The following is a 26,386-nucleotide window of genomic DNA, read 5'->3' as shown; positions in this document are numbered from 1 at the left end:
TTAGGAAAGGGTAGGTGCATATTGCACTGGAAAAAATGGGAGTTGTGAGAACCGTACATGCAGAGGAGGAATGAGGTTTAAAAGAAGGCAGAATTTGAATGAGTTATTTAATGTTTGACTGACAGTGACTGGATAGATTACAAGTGATGTATAATGTTTGCAACTACAATCATGTCAGTGTGGTTTGTAAAGTATAATGCTTGCAACTAGAATTGTATCAGGATGGTTTGTTTTCATTTATATAAATGTAAGATTGCCTGTGTCATATGTGATAACTTAATAATGCTGTTTCTTGTTAAAAAAAAATCATTATAACTGTTTTACTATTTTTTTTTTAGGTTAGTAGGCTGTTAATTTTTGGAGGAGCAAATGTGAACTATAGAACTGAAGTATTGAGTAATGCTCCCATCCTTTGTGTACAAGCCCATCTTGGCCATGAGGAAATGGTTAGTCTGCTTCTGGAATTTGGAGCTGCTGTTGATGGAGCATCAGAAAATGGCATGACTGCTCTTTGCTATGCATCGGCTGCAGGACATCTGAACATAGTGTCACTTCTTGTAAAGATGGGAGCAAAGGTAACATTTACAAACATGACATTTTCTTTGTTTTTGTTGTCTCCCCTCCATTTTCCCAGATACACTGTTCTGTTCACATCTTAGTTTTTGTCACATAATTCATATAGGAATAACAGTTTTGTTTACAGTGACAGCAGTTATGTACAGGAATTATTTAAACAATTGTCTATTTAAGCAGCATGAAATTAAGCAGTAATTTCTTAAAAGATTCTTTAGAAATTAAAGCAGTGGCCACTTGAGGTAAGCACAGTTTTTAAGATGTCATAACTCTAGATATGGGGGAATTTCAGGATTTCATTTTTAACTAACAAGACACTATCTACACAGCAGCTGTGGACTGTTTTCTGCCTGTTAAGCAAGCAACGTTAAACAGCTGATCAGTAACATTAAGTATTTTACACTGATCATAGGAGGTTACTAAGCTAATTGTCCTGGGGCCCTTACAAGCCTAACCAAGAGTTTATCCCCAAAAAGAAACCTCAGTTCGCACCTGTTGCCCCGTCAGTATATTGAAAGTAGTGATTTTAGAGGCAAAAAATGAGTGCATTTTTGCAGTGATAATTACCTAGAGTTTTCATACAGATTACAGTGATTGATGTTAAGTAATTGTATGATACAGCACTGTAATTATATGAAAGTAACTTTCTTTAACCAGAATTAAGTTAGAAGACCTTTATTAAAAAATAGATAATGTTCTACCCAACAAATTCGGTATCAGCCTGCAAATATTCAGACACTGCCTATAGCTCAGCTAATTTGCAAAATACTTTCCTACATAACAAATCAGTGTGACATTTAGAGGACACTGTGGAATGCCGGAGTCAAACTTAAGAAGTATGTATTTGTTCATTCAAACATATAACCAGCTTTATCAACTGTGAAATCAGAAGGATGTTGGTAATGAAAAGATACAACTTTTTTCTTATTGATTTGCAACTAATGCATCTCCACTCAGACCTGCACTTTGTCAAAAAGTGTGATGAAAGGAGCAAGCTGATCCACGGAATCTCTTAAGATTTTTTCAACCCTCCTTTTTCTCTTTATCCAATTTTGGCAAAAAACAGAATAAACAGCCTCAGCAGAATTCAGGTAAATAGACATTTAAGAAGTGGCAAGGAGATTCCAAAAAGAAGTCTCAAACTCTCAAAACCAAGGATACTCCAAGACGTCTGAATGATTGTTCTAGACCGTGTGACTCCCCTCCCGCCTTGGCCCTCTTGATCTTCCAGAAAGTCTGAATTTCCATTTTTCATTTTGCCAACATATTGTTTCAGACAGATGGGTTCTGAAAATCATTCATCAGGGTTACAGATGGCAGTGGGAGAAAATTCCTTATTTCCACGGGGTCATCCCTTATCCTGCAGAGCAGACTGTTTTGTTTCCACCTGTTCTTTAGTATTCGCTGTCCCAAAAAGTGATAGAACCAATTCCTCCTTCCCAGGTGGGAAAGGGGTTTTATCCTAGGATGTTCAGAGTCCCAAAGAAAGAAAGAAAACACTTGGAGACCAGATCTGTATTTTTCTTTCCTAGATCCATTTGTGATGGTGCCCAAATTCAAAATGATGTCACTTCACAACCTGTTGCTTTCTCTTCCTCTTTCATGTTTACCAGTAACACTAGACGTAAAAGTTATTTATCACATTCTTGTTCGTCCAGACATCAGGCGTTTCTTAAGATTTTGTGTGTCTGGATCACATTATCAGTTCAATGCCTTTCTGTTTGGCTATCCACTGCACCAGGAGTGTTCACAAAGTGTCTAGCTCCAGTTATAGCTCATTACAGGCTGCAGAGTATCCATACTTTTCCTAATTGAGACGACTTGCTTATCTTTGCAGTCCTTTTTTTTTTTTTTTTAAATGACAGGAATCTCTTTCTTGTGGGAGAGATCTCCTGCACATGCTTGGATTCCAAGACAACATTCAAAAATCTTTCTTGACCCCCCTCACACAGGATTGTGTTCCTGGGATGTCAGCTTGACACTTCAGTTCAAGAAAGCTTTTCTTCCACAGGAAAAATAGATATTTATTTAGATCTGTTTCTAAGGTTTTCCACTCAGACTTCAGTCACTACGAGGGAATACCTCAGGAATTTGGGAAACATGGCATCTCTGATTCTCATGATACCCCTGTAAAGACTGATGTGGAGACATGACAAAGATACAGTGATATCAGAAATCTCTTTGGTCCCAACACCCTTTATCTTTTCAAATCTCAGTATTCGTGTTTGTGAGAAGAGAAGTCACTTGGTGGAGACAACAGATATCCTTAAATCAAGGTCTCGCCTTCTCCCTCCTGCCCCAAAGCAGTCAGTCACCACAGATGCTTTAGACTTTGCTTGGGGTGCAGTTTCAGGAGAGATAAAGTGCAGGCAGTGTAGGACACCTAGGACAGGCTCAAGCACACACATATCAAGAAAATGCTTGCCCTGATCAAGACACACAGTTCTCTGAACCATCTGTAGATGTTCATCGTGTTTCACTGTTGCAGTCATTACAGTTGGGTTATCCTGCTGGCAGGCTACCTGCAGTCGGCCCAAGTTCCAAAGTCTAGGTCCGGCGTCAGTTGCTGTCGCCTCCTCCCTGACGTCAGTGCGCCAGGGGTGTAAAAGATGCAGCCGACGCCATTTTCTTCAGTCTTCCTTGCCACGCGGTGCCCGAAGCAAAAGCAGTTCGCAAGTGCCGGTCAGCCGACTCCTGAGATTTTCAAATTCGAATTTCAGATCCGAAGTCTTCATTAAAGCCAAGTACCCCGTTGGGGAAACTTTTTTTCTTGCTCCAGACCGATGTCAGAAAAAGTTAATTGTATTTCTTGTGGGAAGCAAATACCTCATAAGGATTTTCATTCTTACTGTATTCCTTGCCTAGGCCCTGACCACGACGTTGCTAGTTGTTGGTTTTGTGCTAGATTTAACCAATGCACTATTAAGCGTCGGTACGATTTTGCATTTCATTACTTTGGCAGAAGATTCAATTATATAATGCCATCGGAACAGCCGACTACCGGAGTTTATAAAAAGCGCAAAGAAAAAGAAAAGGACAGGCATCCGAGGTCCAAAACCGACGACGAGGTTTCCGTTAGGCCTGTCGCCAGTTCTCAGTGAAGCGCTTTTGCAGCCCCTGACGCCCGCTACCTCAGAGCCTCAGGCCGCTTCCGACTCCCACATGGAGCCGACTAGGCCGCTGGAAACTCAAGGTATTGGACACTCTGAAACTATTCCCTCAGATGGGTCCGGAGCCGCTGAGCAGGCATCGGCTTCTGAGGGTGTTTTCAGGGCTACACAGTTATATGTAAAGCCATCTTCAGCTTCAAAGGCAAAGACTAAAGCAGCTCTAAAGACAAAGAAACAAGTACAGCATTCTCCTGGAAAGGCCTCCATGCCTAAAAAACAGATGCTTAAAATGGCCGAAGACCTAATTACTTTGATAGGGGTTCCCATCCTCCTCTTGATAAGAGGCCTAGGCAAGAGATAGAATATGAATCTTCAGATCAGATTTCCATTTCTTCTGATTCCTCTTCTGAACAGGAATATTCCCTTCCTCCCTATGAGGATTCTGATGCCGAAGAATCTATCCCTTCAGCCTCACCTCCTGAGGATTATTCTTTTGGGGAGACCCTGCATACTATGAGGGAGCATTTCCATTGGGAGAGCCAAGATTACTCAGAATCCAAGAAAAGGCTCAGAGACTTCCTTTTATTACCCCAGCACAGGCCCCTTGCTATTCCTCCTGTTTTAGACATTGTAGATTATGTATTTTCAGAGTCCGGTCTGTCTCCTGACTCTCTACCACCAGCTCCTGTTAAGCCAGACAGATACTACAGGGTTCCTGATTCTCATAAATGTCTTTACAAAAACCCTGGTGCTGACCCAGAAACTATTTCTCAGGGTCCCAAGGGGGTCAAGGCTTCCACTGCAAAAAAAACCTATCCCCTCTGATAGGGATTTAAGGGCCCTGGACAGATGGGGGAAAAAGATTTATACTTCTGCTACTTTGGCTGTAAGAGCTTTAAATTGTCAGTTTCATATGCTTAAATATCAGCAATATCTTATGTCACGGCTTAAACAGAAAATGTTGACAAATTCAGAGTGTGCAGAAAACAAAGAAATGCAGGATTTATTGCATGCAGCTGAACAAGTGGGAAAGCGTACTTTGCAATGTGGTTTTGATTCTCTAGAGGCCTCCTGCAGGGCCGCAGTTACAGGTTCTGTCATTAGGAGGCATGCTTGGTTAAAAGAACAGAATCTGCCCGATCATGTTAAAGCAAAGCTATTAGATGCTCCTTTACAACATGCTACCTTGTTTGGTGTTAAAGCAGAAGAGGTGTTGAAGAAAATGGAGGAAAAAGCGAAATCTATGCAAACAGTAAAGGATTTTTATAGGTACAGCCACCCAGATTTAGCAGAAACTGGCCTACAAAGACTTGGTCCTTTCCAGTGTCAGACAGGCCAAAAAGAGGCAGATACAGACACCCCAGAGGCAGATCCCAGCCCCAGGGCTCATACAGGCCTAAACAGTGGGGCACTTCTACCTCCAAAAGCAGAGAAGACAAATCACAGCCATACAGGAAACAGCCCCAATGACTTTCCTCTGCCTGCACCAAGCACTTATCTTTTGGCAACCCCCTTGGGGGAAAACTAGCACTTTTTTCTCAAAATTGGCACATGATCACCCAGGACAAATGGGTCTTGAATATAGTGTCCCACGGCCACAGGTTCCACTTTCACACCCTGCCAAGGGCAAAAGGTATTGCCAGACCTGCCACACAATCAATGGGCAGAGGCACAAAAACTAGTTTCATCCTTCATGGACATGAGGGCCATTCAGCAAGTACCACAGCAAGAGCAGGGACAAGGATTTTACTTAAGACTTTTCTTGGTACCCAGAAAAGACAAAGCCTGGAGACCAATACTGGACCTGTCTATTCTAAATACATTTCTGGATGTTGCAAAATTCAAAATGTTGACTGCAGCAGCTTCTGCCCATGCTGGGCAAGAATGCTTGGCTGGTAACTTTGGACCTAAAAGAGGCATACCTGCATGTCCCAATCAGACAGGCTTATCTACTGCGCCCAGGGTCTTCACAAAATGCCTGGCACCAGTAATTGCATTTTGCAGACAAAGAGGAATACAAATGTATCCTTACTTGGATGACTGCCTTATTCAAGCAGAGAACGAGGACATCCTACTACAGCATCTGGCGTTTGTAAAAAGATTACTAACAGGTCTAGGGTACACAGTAAACAAAAATAAATCAAAGCTTGTACCCTCTCAAGAGATAATATTCCTGGGTGCAAGCTTAAATACAACTGCCCAGATGGCTTATCTCACGCCAGACAAACACAGACAACTGACTACTTATTTCAAAATGTTGGCAACAAAGACCCAGTTATCTGCAAGAAAAATTCTGCAGGCTTTGGGCTTCATGGCATCTTGCATACTGCTAATTCCATATGCAAGATTGCATATGAGGAAACTTCAGTGGTATCTGAAAAGTGTTTGGACTCAACATTGCCACAGCTTGGAAACAATAATTACCCTCATTCCCTGCCTGCAACAGGAGTTTTGATGGTGGGCAAAAACCTGTCACCTCAACACGGAACAGCCATTCACCTTACCCACAGACAGGCAGACATTGACAACAGATGCATCAGATTATGCCTGGGGGGCCCATATGGCAGGAAGATGTATTCAGGGCACATGGTCCGCAAGTCAAATGCATCTACATATCAATCAAAAAGAGATGCTAGCTGTTCAGAATGCCCTGACAGCCTTCAAGGATCAACTTCATCCAGGACAGCTACTGATAAAGACGGACAATACTACAGTCATGTGGTACATAAGCAGGGGGGGGGGGCACACATTCCTACCCCCTCTGCAGACTAGCCATGAACTTGTGGGACACAGCACTGACTTACCAAGTACATCTGCAAGCACAATTCCTGCCAGGAAGGATAAATACTCTGGCAGATGAACTAAGCAGAAACGTAATGGATCCCCACAAGTGGAAATTGGATCCACAAGTCTTCAGCATGATAACAGGGAACTGGGGATGCCCGGGCATAGACCTATTTGCCTCCCCTCACAATTGCCAACTACAGAGATTCTGCATAAGGACTTATCACAAGCAAGGATGGAAAGTGAATGCTCTATCTTTCAGCTGGAAAATCCTAACAGTATATGCCTTTCCTCCTCTGCCTGTCCTCCCCAAGATACTCCTCAAGGTCAGACAACAGAAGCCAAAAATGATACTGATTGCCCCAGACTGGCCCCACCAGCACTGGTACCCAATCCTAAAGAGCTTGTCTCAATACCCAGCTTGGACATTACCTCAAATTCCTCACTTATTGACCCAACAAGACAGTCTGATACTACACAGCCAACTCAGGACCTTAAACTTGACAGCATGGCGGATAATGTAGCCATTCAAGACACACCTCTCTCTAAAGCAGTGATGGATGTTATTTTGGAGGCCAGGAGGCCTAGCACCAGCAAATCTTATGCAGAAAAATGGAAGAGATTCTGTGCATGGAACCAGGCACTAGGTATTGACAGGACTGTTCCAAATATTCCTCAGATTTTGCAATACTTAACTGAGATGCTGGATAAAGGCCTTTCCTTTTCATCAATTAAAATTCATGCCTCTGCCATTTCAGCTCATTATAATACAGACCCACCTATTTTTTTCTCATCCATTGGTAAGGCAATACCTCAGAGGGGCCAAAAATATAAGACCTCAAAGGAGAGCACCAATACCTGCTTGGGATCTCAGCTATGTCTTTGAAAAACTCACACTGCGTCCGTTTGAGCCAGCCTCTGCAGCTGATATAAAATTCTTATCCTGGAAAACAGCTCTGCTCCTAGCAATAACCTCTGCTGATGAGTCTTAGGGTTACAGGCATTCATGTCTGTGGAACCTTTTATCATTTTCCATCCTGACAGGGTTTCTCTAAGGACAAACCCTACATTTATGCCTAAGGTAGTGTCCATTGTGGCCCTTAGCCAAACAATTCATTTGCCTACCTTTTACACAAACCCACAGAATAAGGGTGAGAGACTTCTGCATTCTTTGGACATTCACAGGCAGCTACACTTCTACTTGGACAGAACCAAAGCTTTCAGAAAGACTGAGCAACTTCTAGTGGCATATGCTGCAGGATCACAAGGAAAGCCTATCTCAAAACAGACTATTTCAAAGTGGATAGGCCACTGCATTCGTTTCTGCTATTCACAGCATGGCAAATCAGTACCTAAGGGCATTAGGCCACATTCAGCCAGAGCAGCAGCCACTTCAGCAGCCTTCCTCAGAGGAGTACCAACCAAAGACATCTTAGAGGCTGCAACTTTGAGTTCAGTGCATACTTTTACAAAGCACTATCACTTACCTCTCTACTCTAAATCCAGGGCAGGCTTTGCCACTGCAGATGTTCGTGTTTCACTGTTGCAGTCATTACACTTGGGTTATCCTGCTGGCAGGCTACCTGCAGTCGGCCTGAATTCCAAAGTCTAGGTCCAGCTTCGGTGCTGATGCCTCTTCCCTGACGTCAGTGCGCCAGGGGTATAAAAGATGCAGCCGACGCCATTTTCTTAAGTCTTTCTTGCCACGCGGTGCCCAAAGCAAAAGCAGTTCGCAAGTGCCGGTCGGCCGACTCTTGAGATTTTTCAAAATCGAATTTCAGATCCGAAGTCTTCATTAAAGCTAAGTACCCCGTTGGGGAAACTTTTTTCTTGCTCCAGTCCAATGTCAGAAAAAGTTAACAATTGTATTTCTTGTGGGAAGCAAATACCTCATAAGGATTTTCATTCTTACTGTATTCCTTGCCTAAGCCCTGATCACAATGTTGCTAGCTGTCGGTTTTGTGCTAGATTTAACCAGCGCACCATTAAGCATCGGTATGTTTTTGCCTTTCATTTCTTTGGCCGAAGATTCAATTATATAATGCCGTCGGAACAGCTGACAACCGGAGTTTATAAAAAGCACAAGGAAAAAGAAAAGGACAGGCATCCGAGGTCCAAAACCGACGAGGCTTCCGCAAAGCCAGTCGCAGGTTCTCAGTGAGGCACTTTTGCAGCCCCTGACGCCTGCTACCTCAGAGCCACAGGCCGCTGACGACTCCCACGTGGAGCTAGCTAAGCCTCTGGATACTCAAGATATTGGGCACTCGGAAACGATTCCCTCAGATGGGTCTGGAGCCGCTGAGCAGGCATCGGCTTCTGAGGGTGTTTTCAGACCTACACAGTTATATGTAAAGCCTACTTCAGCTTCCAAAGCAAAGACTAAAGCAGATGTCCTTCAAGGATGCATCTGCAGTCATCACATATGGGTTGTCCTGCCTCAGGCAGCCCTTCGGTCAGCCGGATTCCAAAGTCTGGGTCCGGCGTCGGCTGATGTCGCCCTTTCCCCGACGTCAGAGCGCCTGGGGTATAAAAGCATCAGCCGACACCATCTTCCTTAGTCTTTCTTGCCGCGTGGTGCCCGAAGCAGAAGCAGTTCACAAGTGCCGGTCGGCCAGCTCCTGTAATTCAGCTACCGAAGACTTCAAAAGCTAAGTACCCCGTTGGGGACTCTTTCTTGCCTCAGCCGATGTCAGATAAAGTTAATAATTGCTTAACTTGTGGGAAACAGATACCTCATAAGGATTTCCACTCTTACTGCCTCCCCTGCCTAGGCCCAGACCACGACGTCTTGGCCTGTTACGCCTGTGCTTCCTTCAACTGACGCACTCTTAGATGTCGGGCGGAGTTTGCAGAGGAATTTTTTGGGGCTAGTTTTTCATACAATATGCCGTCGGAGACTCCGACTTCACATTTAACAAAGAAACGGAAGGACAAGGACCGACACACGCGGGCTGCGGTTTCGTCCTTGGTACTTCCGACCCCCGAAACCGCTCAACCGACAACCTCTGCCCCGGAGGCCCCTGCTGAGTCGGTTATTGAATTTCCTTCAGAAACTGGTGTCTTGGAAATTTCCGACACCATTCCTCTAGGCAAAACTACACCAGCACGTGGTGCAGCTAGGCCTCCTGCATCCATGTCCATAAAGGCATTCACCAGGGCTAAAGCTGCTAAACATACAAAAGCTATGCCTCCCAGGGTTATTCCTCAGGGACCCTCTACAAGTTCACAGATTCTAACTTTAGCAGAGGACCTTATTTCCTTAATTAGGGGCTCTCAACCCCATCCGGACAGGGGCTCTCAACCCCCTCTAGACAAAAGGCCCAGGGTTGAGCCCACTGATCCCCACTCCTCAGAGGAGGCCTCTGATGGCTCTGCTCTCTCGGACTACCAGGAGGAGGCTTTTTCGGCCTACGAGGATTCTGATGCAGAGGAATCAATCCCCTCGGACTCCCCTCCTGAAGAACTATCCTTCAGGGAGACGCTTCACACTATGAGAGAGCATTTCATATGGCAGGGCCAGGAATTCTCTGACTCCAGGAAAAGATTAAGAACTTTTCTGCATTTACCTCAGCATAGACCTTTGGCTATTCCTCCTGTTTTGAATGTCATTGATGATGTGTACTCTGAGTCTAGCATAACCCCTGACACTCTTCCTCCGGACCCCTGTCAAACCCGATAGGTACTAAAGGGTCCCGGACTCGCATCTTTTTCTTTACAAGGCCCACTCTGCTGATCCAGAAACTATTTCCCAGGGCCCTAAAGGGGTTGCAGCTGCCACTACTAAAAATCCACTCCCCTCTGAAAGGGAGTCCAGGGCTTTAGAGAGATGGGGTAAAAAAATGTATACTTCTGCTACTCTTTCTATGAGGGCATTAAATTGTCAATTTCATATGATACAGTACCAAGAGTATTTGTTAGATGAATTGCATAAGAAACTGTCTTCACCTGAACCCCTAGATCGCAAATCACTTCAGGATCTGGTACATAACTCCCAGCAGGTTAGCAACCATTTCTTACAGTGTGGTTATGATGCATTGGAAGCTTCATGTAGGCCAGCTATGACAGGTGCAGTCATACGTAGGCATGCTTGGCTGAAGGAACAATCTCTGCCAGACCATGTTAAAGCTAAGCTTCTGGATGCTCCACTGGAAAAGCAAAAGTTATTTGGCTCCACTGCTCAGGAGGTCTTAAAGAAATTTGAGGAAAAGGCAAAATCTGTACAAACAGTAAAAGATTTTCTACAAGTGCAACCACCAAGATTTAGCAGAAACTGGCCTACCAAGAATTGGTCCTTTCCGGACACAGAAAGATTTCAGAGAGGCAAGAACAGGCGTGCCAGAGGTAGAGGGCAAGCTAAAGGCTCCTACAGAGGACATCAATGGCAGCCTCCCAACCAAAGAGGTAGTGCAGGACCTACAACTGCTGCACAAGGACAGACTCAATGACTTTGCTTTGACTCCGCCAACCAGGGCTGAATTAGAAGCACCTTTGGGTGGAAAGCTTTCTTTATTCTCAGAAAATTGGCACAGTATTACAAGAGACAAATGGACACTGCAAATAATAGACAAAGGATACAGGTTCCATTTTCACACAATGCCAAAAAGAAAAGGCATGCCAGACCTGCCACCAAATCAAAGGGCAGAGGCTTTGAAACAAATCTCCAACTTAATGCAAATGAAAGCTATAGAAAAGGTTCCTCTTTCAGAACAAGGCCAAGGATTTTATTCCAGACTATTCCTTGTTCCAAGAAAAGAAAATCAGTGGAGGCCTATTCTGGACTTGTCCGCACTGAATACTTATCTCATTGTGCCAAAATTCAAAATGCTGACTCTACAGCAACTCCTTCCCATGCTGGGCAAGGGGTCTTGGCTGGTGACTCTAGACATCAAGGAGGCATACCTGCATGTCCCTATCAGACAAAGTTGCAGAAGACACCTCAGATTTCTTGCAGGTTCAGAGCATTATCAATTCTCAGCATTGCCCTTTGGCTTATCTACTGCGCCCAGAGTATTCACGAAATGCCTGGCATCAGTAATTGCACACTGCAGACTTCAGGGGATTCAAATATGCCCATATCTGGACGACTGCCTTATACAAGCGGACAGCCAACAAACTTTGGTAAAGGACTTGAATTATGCCATCCACCTACTGCAGGCCTTGGGATATACAGTCAACATTCACAAATCAAGACTTGTTCCATCCCAAAGAAATAACATTTCTGGGTGCGGATCTAGACACAACCACCCAAATGGCTTTTCTCACAGAAGAAAAACAAAGACAACTACCGGATTACTTCAAGAATCTGACAAGACAAACTCAGCTGACTGCAAGGAAAATCCTGCAGGCCCTGGGTTACATGGCATCTTGCATTCTTCTGATTCCACAAGCAAGGCTGCATATGAGGAAACTACAATGGTACCTAAGGAGTTTATGGACTCAGCACAGTCACAGCTTAGAAACTTTGATCCCACTCATTCCATGCCTCCAAAAGGAATTTCTGTGGTGGGTTCAAGCAAGCCAGTCAAACAGGGGTCTGCTCTTCAGCAAGCCAATAGCCAGCCAAACCATTACAACGGACGCTTCAGACCACGGTTGGGGAGCACACATGGAGGGCAGATGTATTCAAGGGCTATGGTCACAAAAGGAGCTACGCATGCACATAAACCAAAAGGAAATGCTGGCAGTGATACATGCAATCGAGGCCTTCATACTCTTTCTGCATCAAGGCCACCTGCTAATAAGGACAGACAACACCACAGTTATGTGGTACATAAACAAGCAAGGAGGCACCCATTTCTACCCTCTTTGCAGACTGGCAATGAATCTATGGGAACTTTCCTTGAAACTCAATATAGAGCTGCAATCCCAGTTTGTGCCAGGAAAAGACAATATACTGGCGGACAGCTTAAGCAGAAATATCATGGATGCACACGAATGGATGCTGCACCCAGACATCTTCCTACAGATAACACAATCATGGGGAAGGCCAGACATAGATCTTTTTGTCTCCCCCCACAATCATCAGCTGAAGAAATTCTGCTCAAGGACATACCACCCACAAGCATGGAAAGTGGACGCCCTATCTTTCAGCTGGAGATCTCTAACAGTGTATGCATTTCCACCTCTTCCATTAATGACCACGGTCTTACTGAAGATCAGGACAGAGTAGCCAAAAGTGATTCTGATAGCTCCGGACTGGCCAAGACAGCACTGGTACCCACTGTTAAAGAGCATGTCACGCATGAAACCATGGCCTCTTCCTCAATGGCCACTTCTCCCGACACAGCACAATTACAAAACTCTGCATTCCAACCTGAAAACCTTGCAACTAACAGCCTGGAAAATACCTTGACCCCTCCTCAGGATAACCTATCCAAGAGAGTGAAGGATATCATCATGGAAGCTCGCCGGCCTTCCACAAGAAAGGCATATTCAGCAAAATGGAAAAGATTTCACACTTGGAGCACCACAAAGGGCCTAGATGCGACAGTGATGAACATGGCACATATCCTGGAATACTTGGCAGAAATGCTCCACAATGACCTGTCTTACTCTTCCATTAAAATTCATGCTTCAGCAATTTCAGCAGAGTACAATACTGATCCACCTGTCTTTTCTCATCCTCTCCTAAGACAGTTTCTAAGAGGAATTTAAAACATCAATCCTCCAAGGAAACCTCCAGTGCCTACTTGGGACCTTAACTTCGTGTTGGAAAAACTAACTCTGCCTCCCTTTGAACCAGCAGCATCTGCAGAACTACAGTTCCTGTCTTGGAAGACCACCTTCCTTCTGGCCATAACCTCAGCAAGAAGAGTATCTGAGTTACAGGCCCTCATGGCAGTACAGCCATTTCTTATTTTTCATCAGGACAGAGTCTCATTAAGAACCAATCCTTCATTTATGACAAAGGTGGTTATCCAGGGTCTCATTAAACCAAGCTATTCACCTGCCTACCTTCTTTCCAAATCCACAAAACAAAGGGGAGAAACTTCTGCACACCCTGGACATACACAGACAGTTGCGCTACTGCTTGGACAGAACTAAAAGCTACAGAAAAACTGACCAGCTGTTGGTAGCATATGCTGCTGGTGCACAAGGAAAAGCAATTTCCAAACAGACAATTTCAAAATGGATAGGAAATTGCATTCGTTTTTGTTATTCCTTTCATGGAAAAACTGTGCTAGCTAACATTAGACCTCATTCCACCAGAGTCACAGCCACCTCCACAGCCTTCTTAAGAGGGGTGGCTACCAAGGTCATTGTAGAAGCTGCTACATGGAGCTCCGTGCATACATTTTCCAAGCATTACAATTTACCTTTATATTCCAGATCCAGAGCAGGCTTTGCTGCGGCAGTCCTGCAGGGCATTTTAGCTACACCATCCTTTACATAGATCCTCCACCCCCAGATTGGCTATGGTATTCTACCCATATGTGATGACTGCAGATGCATCCTTGAAGGACATAGTACAGTTTTGTACCTACCATAAATGTAGATGTCCGATAGGTATGCATCTGCAGTCAGGTTTACCCTCCCTCCTTCCCCTCTTTGGTATTTATTGGGTACTTTTCCCTCTCATAGCTAGCTGGGGTTATCTATTATGGTGTATTTGTTTTATGTATAGTTATATTTATATATATATATATATATATATATATATATATGTATATATATATATATATATGTATATATATTTCTGTGCATGTTTGGAATTTATTGCATTTCTCCAAATTTAGCCTTCCTTTGAGGGCACCTAGCATCTGGGGCAAGAAACACTGAGGAAGATGGCGTCGGCTGACGCTTTTATACCCCAGGCGCTCTGACATCAGGGAAAGGGCGACATCAGCCGACGCCGGACCCAGACTTTGGAATCCGGCCGACCGAAGGACTGCCTGATGCAGGACAACCCATATGTGATGACTGCAGATGCATACCTATCGGACATCTACATTTATGGTAGGTGCAAAACTGTACTTTCTAAAGACAGAGAAACAAGTACAGCATTCTCCAGGACAGACTTCCATGACTATAAAACAGATGCTCAAAATGGCCGAAGACCTAATTACCTTGATCAGGGGTTCCCATCCCCCTCCTGAAAAGAGGCCTAGGCAAGAGACAGAATATGAATCTTCAGATCAGGTTTCCATTTCCTCCGACTCCTCTTCTGAACAGGAATACTCTCTTCCTCCTTACGAGGATTCTGATTCTGAAGAGTCCATCCCTTCAGCCTCACTGCCTGAGGATTTTTCTTTTGGGGAACCCTAAATACCATGAAGGGAGCACTTCCACTGGGAGAGCCAGGACTACTCAGAATCTAAGAAAAGGCTTAGACATTTTCTTTTACTACCTCAGCACAGGCCTCTGGCTATTCCTTCTGTGTTAGACATTGTAGATGATGTATTTTCAGAGTCCGGACTTTCTCCTGACTCTCTACCTCCTGCCCCTGTTAAACCAGACAGATACTACGGGGTTCAAGGTTCACATAAATTTCTTTATAAAAACCCTGCTGCTGACCCAGAAACTATTTCTCAGGGTCCCAAAGGGGTCAAGGCTTCTACTGCAAAAAACCCTATCCCCTCTGATAAAGATTCAAGGGCACTAGACAGATGGGGAAAAAAGATTTACACTTCTGCAATTTTGGCTGTCAGGGCTTTAAATTGTCAATTTCATATGCTTAAATATCAGCAATATTTAATGTTACTGCTAAAACAGAAAATGTTGTCAAATTCTGATTGTGCAGAAAATAAGGAAATGCAGGATTTATTGCATGCAACTGAACAAGTGGGAAAGCATACTTTGCAACGTGGTTTTGATTCCCTGGAGGCCTCTTGCAGGGCTGCAGTTACGGGTTCTGTCTTTAGGAGACATGCTTGGTTAAAGGAACAGAATCTGCCTGATCATGTTAAAGCAAAATTATTAGATGCTGCATTACAGCATGATACCTTATTTAGTATTAAAGCAGAGGAGGTGTTGAAGAAAATGGAGGACAAAGCAAAATCTATGCAAACAGTAAAGGATTTCTTGTAGGTACAGGCACCCAGATTTAGCAGAAACTGGCCTACAAAGAATTGGTCCTTTCCAGTGTCAGACAGGCCACAAAGAGGCAGATACAGACGCCCCAGAGGCAGATCCCAGCCCCAGGGCTCATACAGGCCTAAACAGTGGGGCACTTCTACTTCCAAAAGCGGAGAAGACAAATCACAGCCATACAGGAAACAGCCCCAATGACTTTCCTCTGCCAGCACCAAGCACTTATCTTTTGGCAGCCCCCTTGGGGGAAAACTAGCATTTTTTTCTCAAAATTGGCACATGATCACCCAGGACAAGTGGGTCTTAAATATAGTGTCCCATGGATACAGGTTCCACTTTCACACCCTGCCAAGGGCAAAAGCTATGCCAGACCTGCCACACAATCAATGGGCAGAGGCACAAAAACAAGTTTCATCCCTCATGGACATGAGGGCCATTCAGCAAGTACCACAGCAAGAGCAGGGACAAGGATTTTACTCAAGACTTTTTTTGGTACTCAGAAAAGACAAAGCATGGAGACCAATACTGGACCTGTCTATTCTAAATACATTTCTGGACGTTACAAAATTCAAAATGTTGACTGTGCAGCAGCTTCTGTCCATGCTGGGCAAGAAGGCTTGGCTGATAACTTTGGACCTAAAAGAGGCATACCTGCATATTCCAATCTGACAGTCTTGCAGAAAATACCTCAGAGCTGGCTCATTGCACTACCAATTCTCTGCACTGCCCTTTGGCTTATCTACTGTGCCCAGGGTATTCACAAAATGCCTGGCACCAGTAATTGCATTTTGCAGACAAGGAGGAATTCAAATTTATCCTTACTTGGACGATTGCCTTATTCAAGCAGAGAACAAGGACATTCTACTAAAGCATCTGGCATTTGTAAAAAGATTACTACTTTGCCTAGGGTACACAGTAAATGAAAAGAAATCAAAACTAGTACCCTCTCGGGAGATAATATTCCTGGGTGCAAGCTTAAATACAACTGCCCAGATGGCTTATCTCATGCCAGACAAACAAAGGCAACTGATTTCTTACTTCAAAATGTTGGCAACAAAGACCCAGTTATCTGCAAGAAAAATTCTGCAGGCTTTGGGCTTCATGGCATCCTGCATTCTGCTAATTCCATATGCCAGACTGCATATGAGTAAACTACAAAGGTATCTAAAAAGTGTTTGGACTCAACATTGTCACAGCCTGGAAACATTAATTACCCTCATTCCTTACCTGCAACAGGAGTTTTGATGGTGGGCACAGGCCTGTCACCACAACAAGGGACAGCCATTCACCCTACCCACAGCCAGGCAGTCAATAACAACAGATGCATCAGGTTATGCCTGGGGGGCTCACATGGCAGGAAAATATATTCAGGGCACATGGCCCACATGCCAAAGGCATTTTCTTGTCAGTCAAAAAGAGATGCTATCTGTTCAGAATGCCCTGACAGCTTTCAAGGATCTACTCCATCCAGGACAACTACTGATAAGGACAGACAATACTACAGTCATGTGGTACATAAACAAGCAGGGAGGCACACATTCCTACCCCCTCTGCAGACAAGCCATGACTTTGTGGTACACAGCATTGACTTATCAAGTACACCTGCAAGCACAATTCCTGCCAGGAAAGAAGAATAAGCTGGCAGATGAACTAAGCAGAAACCTCACGGATCCCCACGAGTGGAAACTGGATCCACAAGTCTTCAGCATGATAATAAAGAAATGGGGATGCCCAGACATAGATCTATTTGCCTCCCCTCACAACTGCCAACTACAGAGATTCTGCACAAGGACTTATCACAAGCAAGCATGGAAAGTGGATGCTCCATCATTCAGCTGGAAAACCCTAACAGTATATGCCTTTCCTCTTCTGCCTCTCCACCCCAAGGTACTCCTAAAGGTCAGACAAGAGAAGCCAAAAATGATTCTTATTGCTCCAGACTGGCCCCGCCAGCACTGGTACCCAATCCTAAAGAGCTTGTCTCAAGGTCCAGCCTGGACTTTGCCTCTAATGCCTCATTTACTGACCCAACGAAACAATCAGATCCTGCACAGCCAACTCAGAACCCTAAATCTGGCAGCATGGCGGTTAATGTAGCCGTTTAGAACACACCTCTCTCTAAAGCAGTGATGGATGCTAGTTTGCAGGCCAGAAGGCCCAGTACCAGAAAATCTTATGCAGAAAAATGGAAAAGATTCTGTGCTTGGAACCAGGCACAAGGAATTGACACGTTTGTACCAAATTTTCCTCAGATTTTACAATACCTAACTGAGATGCTGGACAAAGGCCTATCCTTTTCATCAATTAAAATCCATGCCTCTGCCATTTCAGCTCATTACAATATGGAACCACCAATTTTTTTTGCATCCATTGCTAAGACAGTACCTCAGAGGGGCCAAAACCATAAGACCTCCAAGGAGCGCACCAATACCTGCATGGGACCTCAATTATGTCTTGGAAAAACTCACACTTCCGCCTTTTGAGCCAGCCAATACAGCTGAAATAAAATTCTTATTTTGGAAAACAGCTCTACTCCTAGCAATAACCTCTGCAAGACGAGTCTCAGAGTTACAGGCACTAATGGCTGTGGAACCTTTTATCATTTTCCATCCAGACAGGGTTTCTCTGAGGACGAACCCGACATTTCTGCCTAAGGTAATGTCCAGTGTGGCCATTAACTAAACCATTCATTTGCCTACTTTTTATCCAAACCCACAGAATAAGGGTGAAAGACTCTTGCATTCTTTGGACATACACAGAAAGCTACGCTTCTGCTTGGACAGAACTAAGGCTTTCAGAAAGACTGAGAAACTCTTAGTAGCATATGCTACAGGATCACAAGGAAAGGCCATCTCAAAGCAGACTATTTCAAAATGGATAGGCCACTGCATTCATTTCTGCTGTTCACAACATGGCAAATCAGTGCCCAAGGGCAGTAGGCCACATTGAACCAGAGCAGCAGCCACTTCAGCAGCCTTCCTCAGAGGAGTATCAACCAAAGACATTTTAGAGACTGCAACTTGTAGTTTAGTGCACACTTTTACCAAGCACTACCACTTACCTCTCTACTCTAAATCCAGAGGTGGCTTTGCCACTGCAGTTCTGCAGGGCCTTATAGCCTCTCATATTCCTATTTAGACCCAGCCACCCAACCTCAGCTTTGGGATTCAACCCAAGTGTAATGACTGCAGCAGTGAAAGGCAATGAACATAGTACAGTTGTGTACCTACCATAAATGTAGATGTTCGAGTGTATTCATTGTTGCAGTCCAGATTACCCACCCACCATCCCCCTTTTCTTAGCTGGGACTTATCTGTACTTCTCTATCCTATACAACCTATGTGGTGTATTTGCTTGTAGATGAAGGAAATGTTATTTTTATGCATGCATACTTATTGACATAATTTTCAGCCTTCCAATTTGGGGGCACCTGACATCTGGGGCAAGAAAAACTGAAGAAAATGGCGTCGGCTGCATCTTTTATACCCCTGGCGCACTGACATCAGGGAAGAGGTGACAGCAACTGACGCCGGACCTAGACTTTGGAATTCAGGCCGACTGTGGGTAGCCTGCCAGCAGGATAACCCAAGTGTAATGACTGCAACAGTGAATACACTCGAACATCTACATTTATGGTAGCTACACAACTGTACTTGCTGCAGGGCCTGATAGCCTATCCTAATCCTATTTAGCCAGCCTCCCAACCTTAGCTTTGGGATTCAACCCAATTGTAATGACTGCAACAGTGAAACACGATGAAGATATTACAGTTGTGTACCTACCATAAATGTAGATGTTCCAGTGTATTCACTGTTGCAGTCCAGGTTACCCTCCCACCATCCCCCTTTTCCTTGCTGGGACTTGTCTGTACTTCTCTATTCTATACAACCTATGTGGTGTATTTGCTTGTAGATGAAGGAAAAGTTGTTTTTTGTGTATGCATGCTTATTGGCATATTGGCATAATTTAGCCTACCTTTTTAGGGGCACCTGACATCTGAGGCAAGAAAAACTGAAGAAAATGGCGTCGGCTGCATCTTTTATACCCCTGGCGCACTGACGTCATGGAGGAGGCGACAGCAACCGACGACAGACCTAGACTTTGGAACTCGGGCCGACTACGGGTAGCCTGCCAGCAGGATAACCCAATTGTAATGACTGCAACAGTGAATACACTCGAACATCTACATTTATGGTAGGTACACAACTGTACTTTCCCGTGATCTCTCCAAGTAGTTACAGACAATACCACACTGATGTGGTACATCAGCAGGCAAGGGGGAACCAGGTTGTACCCCCTTTGTAGACTAGCTGTTTTAGCTTGGGATATAGCTTCCCAGCTTAATCCAATTTTGCAGGCATCCTGTATTCTGTCAGAGCAAAATTGTATGGCATACAAACTGAACAGAACCAAAGCAGATCCTCATGAATAGAAACTAGATCCGAGGGTCTTCTGAGATTTGATTCATCTGTTGGGAGTTACTCAAGTAGACTTGTTTCCCTCCTCTCTGACCAATTAACCTGCAAAATTCTGTTCTAGGACTCCACGCAGAAAGGGCTAGAAGACAGATGCCTTTTCTTTTCTTTGGACAGGAGAGTTCTTGTATGCCTTTACACCCTTTCCACTAATATCTAGGGTAATTCTGAAGATTCAGAAGGAATCCATCAAGGTCACTGTGGTGACTCTTTTGGCCTAGGCAACTATGATTCTCCCTTCTTTTGGAAATGGCCAAGGGCAGTTACCATAAACTTCCTCACAGAATGGATCTTCTTACACAAGAACAGGGGTGTTTCGATAACATCCTGACATTAGTTATCTTCAGTTGGCTGCCTGGATAATAGGGTCATAATTCGGTTTAGGCACCAGTTTTCTGAGGATGTTCAGCAGGTACAAATGGAGGCAAGAAAGCCTGCCACTAGAAAATCATATATTACCAAATGTAAAATGTTTTCTAGTTGGTGCCAACAACATAGCCAGCACTCATTCAGGGCTAGTTGTTGTATTTTCTAGATGTCCTTCATGGATGCATCTGCAGTCATAACAAGTGGGTTGTCCTGTCGTCAGGCAGCCCTGCAGTCGGCCGGATTCCAAAGTCCGGGTCCGGCTTCGGCTGATGTCGCACTCCACCCGACGTCATCTCTGTTGGTCTTCGGGTATAAAAGCATCAGCCGACGCCATTTTCCTCAGTCTTTCTTGCCGTGGCGCCGAAGCAGAAGCTGTTCGCAAGTGCCGGTCGGTCGGATCCAGAGATTACTTCTACGAATACTACTAAGACTACTAAAGCTAAGTACCCGTTGGGGACTCTTTCTTGCCTCAGCCGATGTCAGAAAAAGTTAACAATTGTTTAACCTGTGGGAAACAAATACCTCATAAAGATTTCCACTCTTACTGTCTGCCTTGTTTAGGCCCAGCCCACGACGTAGCAGCCTGTTCGCCTGTGCCTCTTTCAACCGACGAACGCTTAGGCGTCGGTCGGAGTTTGCAGAACAGTTTTCGGTTCTGATTTTGCGTACATTATGCCGACGGATCCTCCGACTACCCCCAAAAAACGCAAAGATAAAGACCGACACTCGCGGTCCGCGGTTTCGACCGAAACCACGGTAAAGCAAACATGAGTGTCTCGGTTTCGGCGAAACCGAGAAAACTGCTCAAAGTACAGCTGAACCTATTCTTACAACTGAGGCCCCTGCTACAACTCTTGAATCGACCTCAAAAATTTTACCCACTACGGTGGTTGACTTATCAGACACCATCCCCTTGGATGTCTCTACCCCAGCACGTGGTGCTGCTAGGCCTCCAGCTGCCATGTCCATTAAGGCCTTCGCCAGGGCTAAAGCAGCCAAGACTACTAAAACAGTGCCTGTTGAACGCCGCACATCCAGGCCGTCTTCTAGTTCTTAAATGCTTTCTTTGGCAGAAGATTTAATTTCTTTAATCAGAGTCCCTCAATCTCACCCAGACAGGTCCTCTCAGCCCCAGAGAAGAGACCTAGGCCAGAGCCCCTGAGCCAGTGTCTTCTGATGATTCTGCTGATGAATCAGACATAACTGACCAGCCTGAGGCTCCTTCTCCAATTTTGAAGAGTCTGATGCTGAAGAATCCATTCCAACTGCTTCCGCACCAGAAGAATTCTCCTTTGGGGAAACCTTGCATGCCATGCGAGAATAGTTCCAATGGCAGCAACAGGATTTTTCAGACTCCAGAAAAGACTTAGGACCTTTCTGCACCTCCCACAGCACAGGCCCTTAGCTATACCTCCTGTTCTCTCTGTGGTGGATGATGCTTTCAATGATGTTTGCTGCTCCAGATTCTTTACCCCAGCCCCTGCCAAACCAGACAGATTTTACAGGGTGCCAGATACTCATCACCACCTTTACAAGGCCCCACTTGCAGACCCAGAAACTATATCCCAGGGTCCCAAGGCAGTAGCCGACCACAGCTAAAAACCCTATTCCTTCTGAAAGGGAAGCAAGGTCACTAGACAGATGGGGTAAAAGGTCTACACTTCAGCTACTCTCTCAGCTAGAGCTTTAAACTGTCAGTTTCACATGATACAATACCAAGAGTTTATGCTTGATCAGTTAACTAAAAACTAACCACTGATGAATCTCTTGATAAGAAATATGTATTAGAGATGGTAAATAACATACAACAGGTTAGCAACCATTCCTTAAAATGTGGCTATGATGCACTGGAGGCTTCATTTAGATCAGCCATGACAGGCACAGTGATAAGAAGGCATGCATGGCTAAAGGAACAAGCTTTACCGGATCATGTTAAAGCTAAGTTGCTAGATGCTCCTATGGACAAGACAAGTTTGTTTGGTACACCTGCCCAGCAGGTTATGAAGAAAATGGAAGAAAAGGCAAAATCTGTTCAAACTGTTAAAGATTTCTTGCAGGTTCAACCCCAAGGTTTAGCAGGAACTGGCCTGCCAAAATTGGTCCTTTCCTGACTCCACAAAATTTCAAAGGGGCAGGAATAGACGTTCCAGAGGCAGAAACCAATCCAGAGGAGGTGCCTACAGAGGACGACAGTGGCAAGGTAACAACAGAGGCACAGACACAGCCACTGCCACTACATCAGCACAACCACAGTGACTTAATCCTAAATCCGCCTACCAGGGAACAAATAGCAGCTCCTCTAGGCGGAAAGTTAACCTTATTTTCAAAGAACTGGCACTACATAACAAAAGACAAGTGGATTTTACAAACCATAGATCAAGGTTACGGTTTCACTTCCACACTTTACCAGTCAAAAGAGGAATGCCAAATCTACCTCCAAATCAAAAACAGAGGCTCTACGCCAGATAATGGAGTTAGCAAACATGAGAGCTGTGGAAAGAGTGCCAACAGCAGAACAAGGAAAGGGTTCTACTCCAGACTATTCCTAGTTCCAAGAAAGGAAAAAGTTGGAGACCAATTCTCGACCTGTCCACCTTAAATACATACATCATTGTCCCAAAATTCAAAATGCTGACCCTACAGCAACTTCTTCCCATGCTGGGCAAGGAGTCTTGGCTGGTAACTCTAGATCTCAAGGAGGCATACCTGCACGTCCCCATTCGACCAATCTGCAGAAGATACCTCAGATTTCTTGCAGGATAAGAGCACTATCAATTCTCAGCATTGCCCTTTGGCTTATCTACTGCCCAGAGTATTCACAAAATGCCTGGCATCAGTAATCGCCCATTGCAGACTACAGGGAATTCAAATTTACCCATACCTGGACGACTGCCTGCTACAAGGGACAACAAAAGCAAGCTGACAACAGATTTACAAAGGGTCATTTACTTGCTACAAGGACTGGGATACACAGTCAATTTACAAAAGTCAAGGCTGATACCATCCCAAACAAGGACATTCTTGGCGGAATTGGACACAGTACAACAAATGGCATTCCTGACTACAGAAAAACAAAAGAACTTCCTCTTTACTTCTTGGCACTAACAAAACTGAACAAGTTAACAGCAAGAAAAGTTCTGCAGGCCTTGGGCTTCATGGCATCATGCATAATCTTGGTCCCATTTGCCAGACTACATATGAGGAAACTACAGTGGTACCTAAAGAATTTATGGTCCCAACACAGACACAGTCTAGAAACAGAAATCCCACTAATTCCATGCTTAAAACAGGAGTTCCTATGGTGGGCTCAGGCATGCCAGTCAAACCCAGGCCTACCCTTTCGCAGATGTCAACCAAGCCAGACCATCACAACAGACGCTTCAGACCTAGGATGGGGGCCCACATGCTGGACAAATGCGTGCAAGGATTGTGGACACAGGATCAACTTCACCTGCACATCAATCTAAAAGAAATGCTGGCAGTAAAACTGGCAATCCAAAAGTTCAAACCATTTCTCAAAGAGGGCCAGTTGATGATAAGGACAGACAACACCACAGTCATGTGGTACATCAACAAACAGGGAGGCACTCATTCATACCCCTATGCAGAATGACCTTGGAGCTGTGGACCCTGGCACTCAGCTACAACATTCAGTTACAGGTAATATTTGTACCGGGAAAGACAATACTCTAGCAGACATATTAAGCAGAACCACTTCGGATGCCCACGAATGGAAGCTGCACCGGACATCTTCAAGACCATCTCAAAGAAATGGGGAATGCCACAGATAGACCTATTCGCATCACCTCTCAATCACCAGCTCAAAAATTCTGCACAAGGACATTCCACCCACTAGCATGGAAAGTGGACTCACTCTCCTTCAACTGGAAAGGCCTAACAGCATATGCATTCCCACCTCTTCCTTTGATACACAAGGTACTACTAAAAATCAAGGAAGAACGTCCAAGGATAATCCTGATAGCTCCAAACTGGCCAAGACAACACTGGTACCCACTACTGAAGAGCATGTCTCAGAACAATATGTGGCCAATACCCTGATGCCTTTGATGTTAACTCAGAACAACTACAGCATCATACATCCAAACCTAAAACGCTGCAACTGACTGCATGGAACATCACATAGCAGCAGCTAATCCAGAACTTTCCCAAAGAGTTAAAGACATTATTCTTGAAGCACGCAGACCTTCAACAAGAAGGAACTATGCTGGAAAATGGAAAAGGTTTGTCATTTGGAGTACGGAAAGAGGAAAAGATGTGTCAAACATAGATATGCCTAACATTCTGGAGTATCTGGCGAACTTCTTCATTCAGGCCTGTCCTACTCCTCCATCAAGATACATGCATCAGCTATTTCAGCAGAATACAGCTTTGATCCACCTGTTTTTCGCACCCTTTGCTCAGGCAGTTCCTCAGAGGAATCAAGAATGTAAAACCTCCAAGGAAACCACCATTACCAGCTTGGGATTTAAACTTTGTGCTAGAAAAGTTGACACTATCACCCTTTGAACCAGCAGCAACAGCAGACCTACAACACCTGTCATGGAAAACTGCTTTCCTACTGGCAATTACTTCAGCAAGGAGGGTTTCAGAACTACAGGCCTTAATGGCAGTGCAACCCTTCCTAATCTTCCACCAAGATAGAGTGTCCATGAGGACTAATCCTACATTTATGCCCAAGGTGGTATCCAGAGTGTCTTTAAACCAGGCAATCCACCTACCTACCTTCTTTCCCAACCCACAAAACAGAGGGAAAGAATACTGCATACCTTGGATGTACATAGACAGCTACGCTACTACTTGGACAGAACAAAAATAGCAGAAAGACTGACCAACTTTTGTAGCCTATGCAACAGGAAGGGAAGGAAAAGCTATTTCCAAACAGACAATCTCCAAATGGATAGGAAATTGCATACGATACTGTTACTCCTTCCATGGAAAACCAATTCCACAGAACATAAGACCTCATTCTACAAGGGCAACAGCCACTACCACAGCCTTCTTACGAGGAGTGGCAACCAAGGACATTATTGAGGCGGCTACTTGGACCTCCGTGCATACATTTGCCAAGCATTATAATTTGCCTCTATATTCCAGATCCCGAGCAGGGTTTGCCACTGCTGTACTGCAAGGGATCCTAAACACACCATAATCTACTTTTATCCTCCTCCCTAGTTGGCTATGGTATTCTACCCACTTGTTATGACTGCAGATGCATCCATGAAGGACATAGTACAGTTTTGTACCTACCATAAATGTAGATGTCGAACTGGATAGCATCTGCAGTCAGGATTACCCTCCCTCCTTCCCTCTGTGGTACTCCTAGGGTGTTTACCCTCCTAATAGCTAGCTGTTGGGGAGTCTTTATGGTGTATTTGTTTGTATATATGTACATATATGCTTATTGTTGTGTTTACCTCTATCTATTTGGAAACATTGGCATCTATCCAAATTTTTAGCCTGCAAGAGGGCTACTGGCATCTGGGGCAAGAAACACTGAGGAAAATGGCATCGGCTGATGCTTTTATACCCGAAGACCAACAGAGATGACGTCGGGTGGAGTGCGACATCAGCCGAAGCCGGACCCGGACTTTGGAATCCGGCCGACTGCAGGGCTGCCTGACGACAGGACAACCCACTTGTTATGACTGCAGATGCTATCCAGTTCGGACATCTACATTTATGGTAGGTACAAAACTGTACTTTTTACAATATTTGTGTGTGTTACTTTCCTATGGCCTTTCTTAGTCCTCTTATCAGGGTTCATTTATTGGCTGTTTCAGCATGTCTGTCCATGAATTCTCCTCTTTCAAGTCATTTGCATATCGAAATTTTCTTGAAAGAGGTTTTGCATAAGAGGCCTCCAAGTAAACCAGTGGCCCGTCCTTGGGATCTTAATTTTGTGTTAGAGAAACTTAACACATGCTCCATTTAAATCAGCTAATCTAGTTGACTTGTGGTTCTTAATGTGGAAAACAGTTTTATTGATCACTGTGACCTCAGCAAGAAGGGTATCCGAGTTTCAAG

The 26,386-nt window shown here is 44.5% G+C and overlaps 1 protein-coding gene across 2 annotated transcripts in view; it reads left to right on the top strand.

Moving 5' to 3' along the window:
* Positions 1 to 26,386, top strand: part of TANC1 (tetratricopeptide repeat, ankyrin repeat and coiled-coil containing 1) — a 3,647,153-nt gene that overhangs the window by 2,917,005 nt on the left and 703,762 nt on the right. For both annotated transcript variants that reach the window (XM_044074752.1, XM_044074753.1), the window contains exon 19: positions 339 to 575. In XM_044074752.1, the coding sequence (XP_043930687.1) occupies positions 339 to 575 (237 nt within the window). The remainder of the gene's footprint in view (positions 1 to 338; positions 576 to 26,386) is intronic.

The sequence above is a fragment of the Protopterus annectens genome, chromosome 6.part0 (assembly GCF_019279795.1).
Source record: "Protopterus annectens isolate FY-2018-M chromosome 6.part0, PAN1.0, whole genome shotgun sequence".
NCBI lineage: Eukaryota > Metazoa > Chordata > Ceratodontiformes > Protopteridae > Protopterus > Protopterus annectens.
Note: the sequence above shows the minus strand (reverse complement) of the source record. Positions and strands in the feature narration are given on the sequence as shown.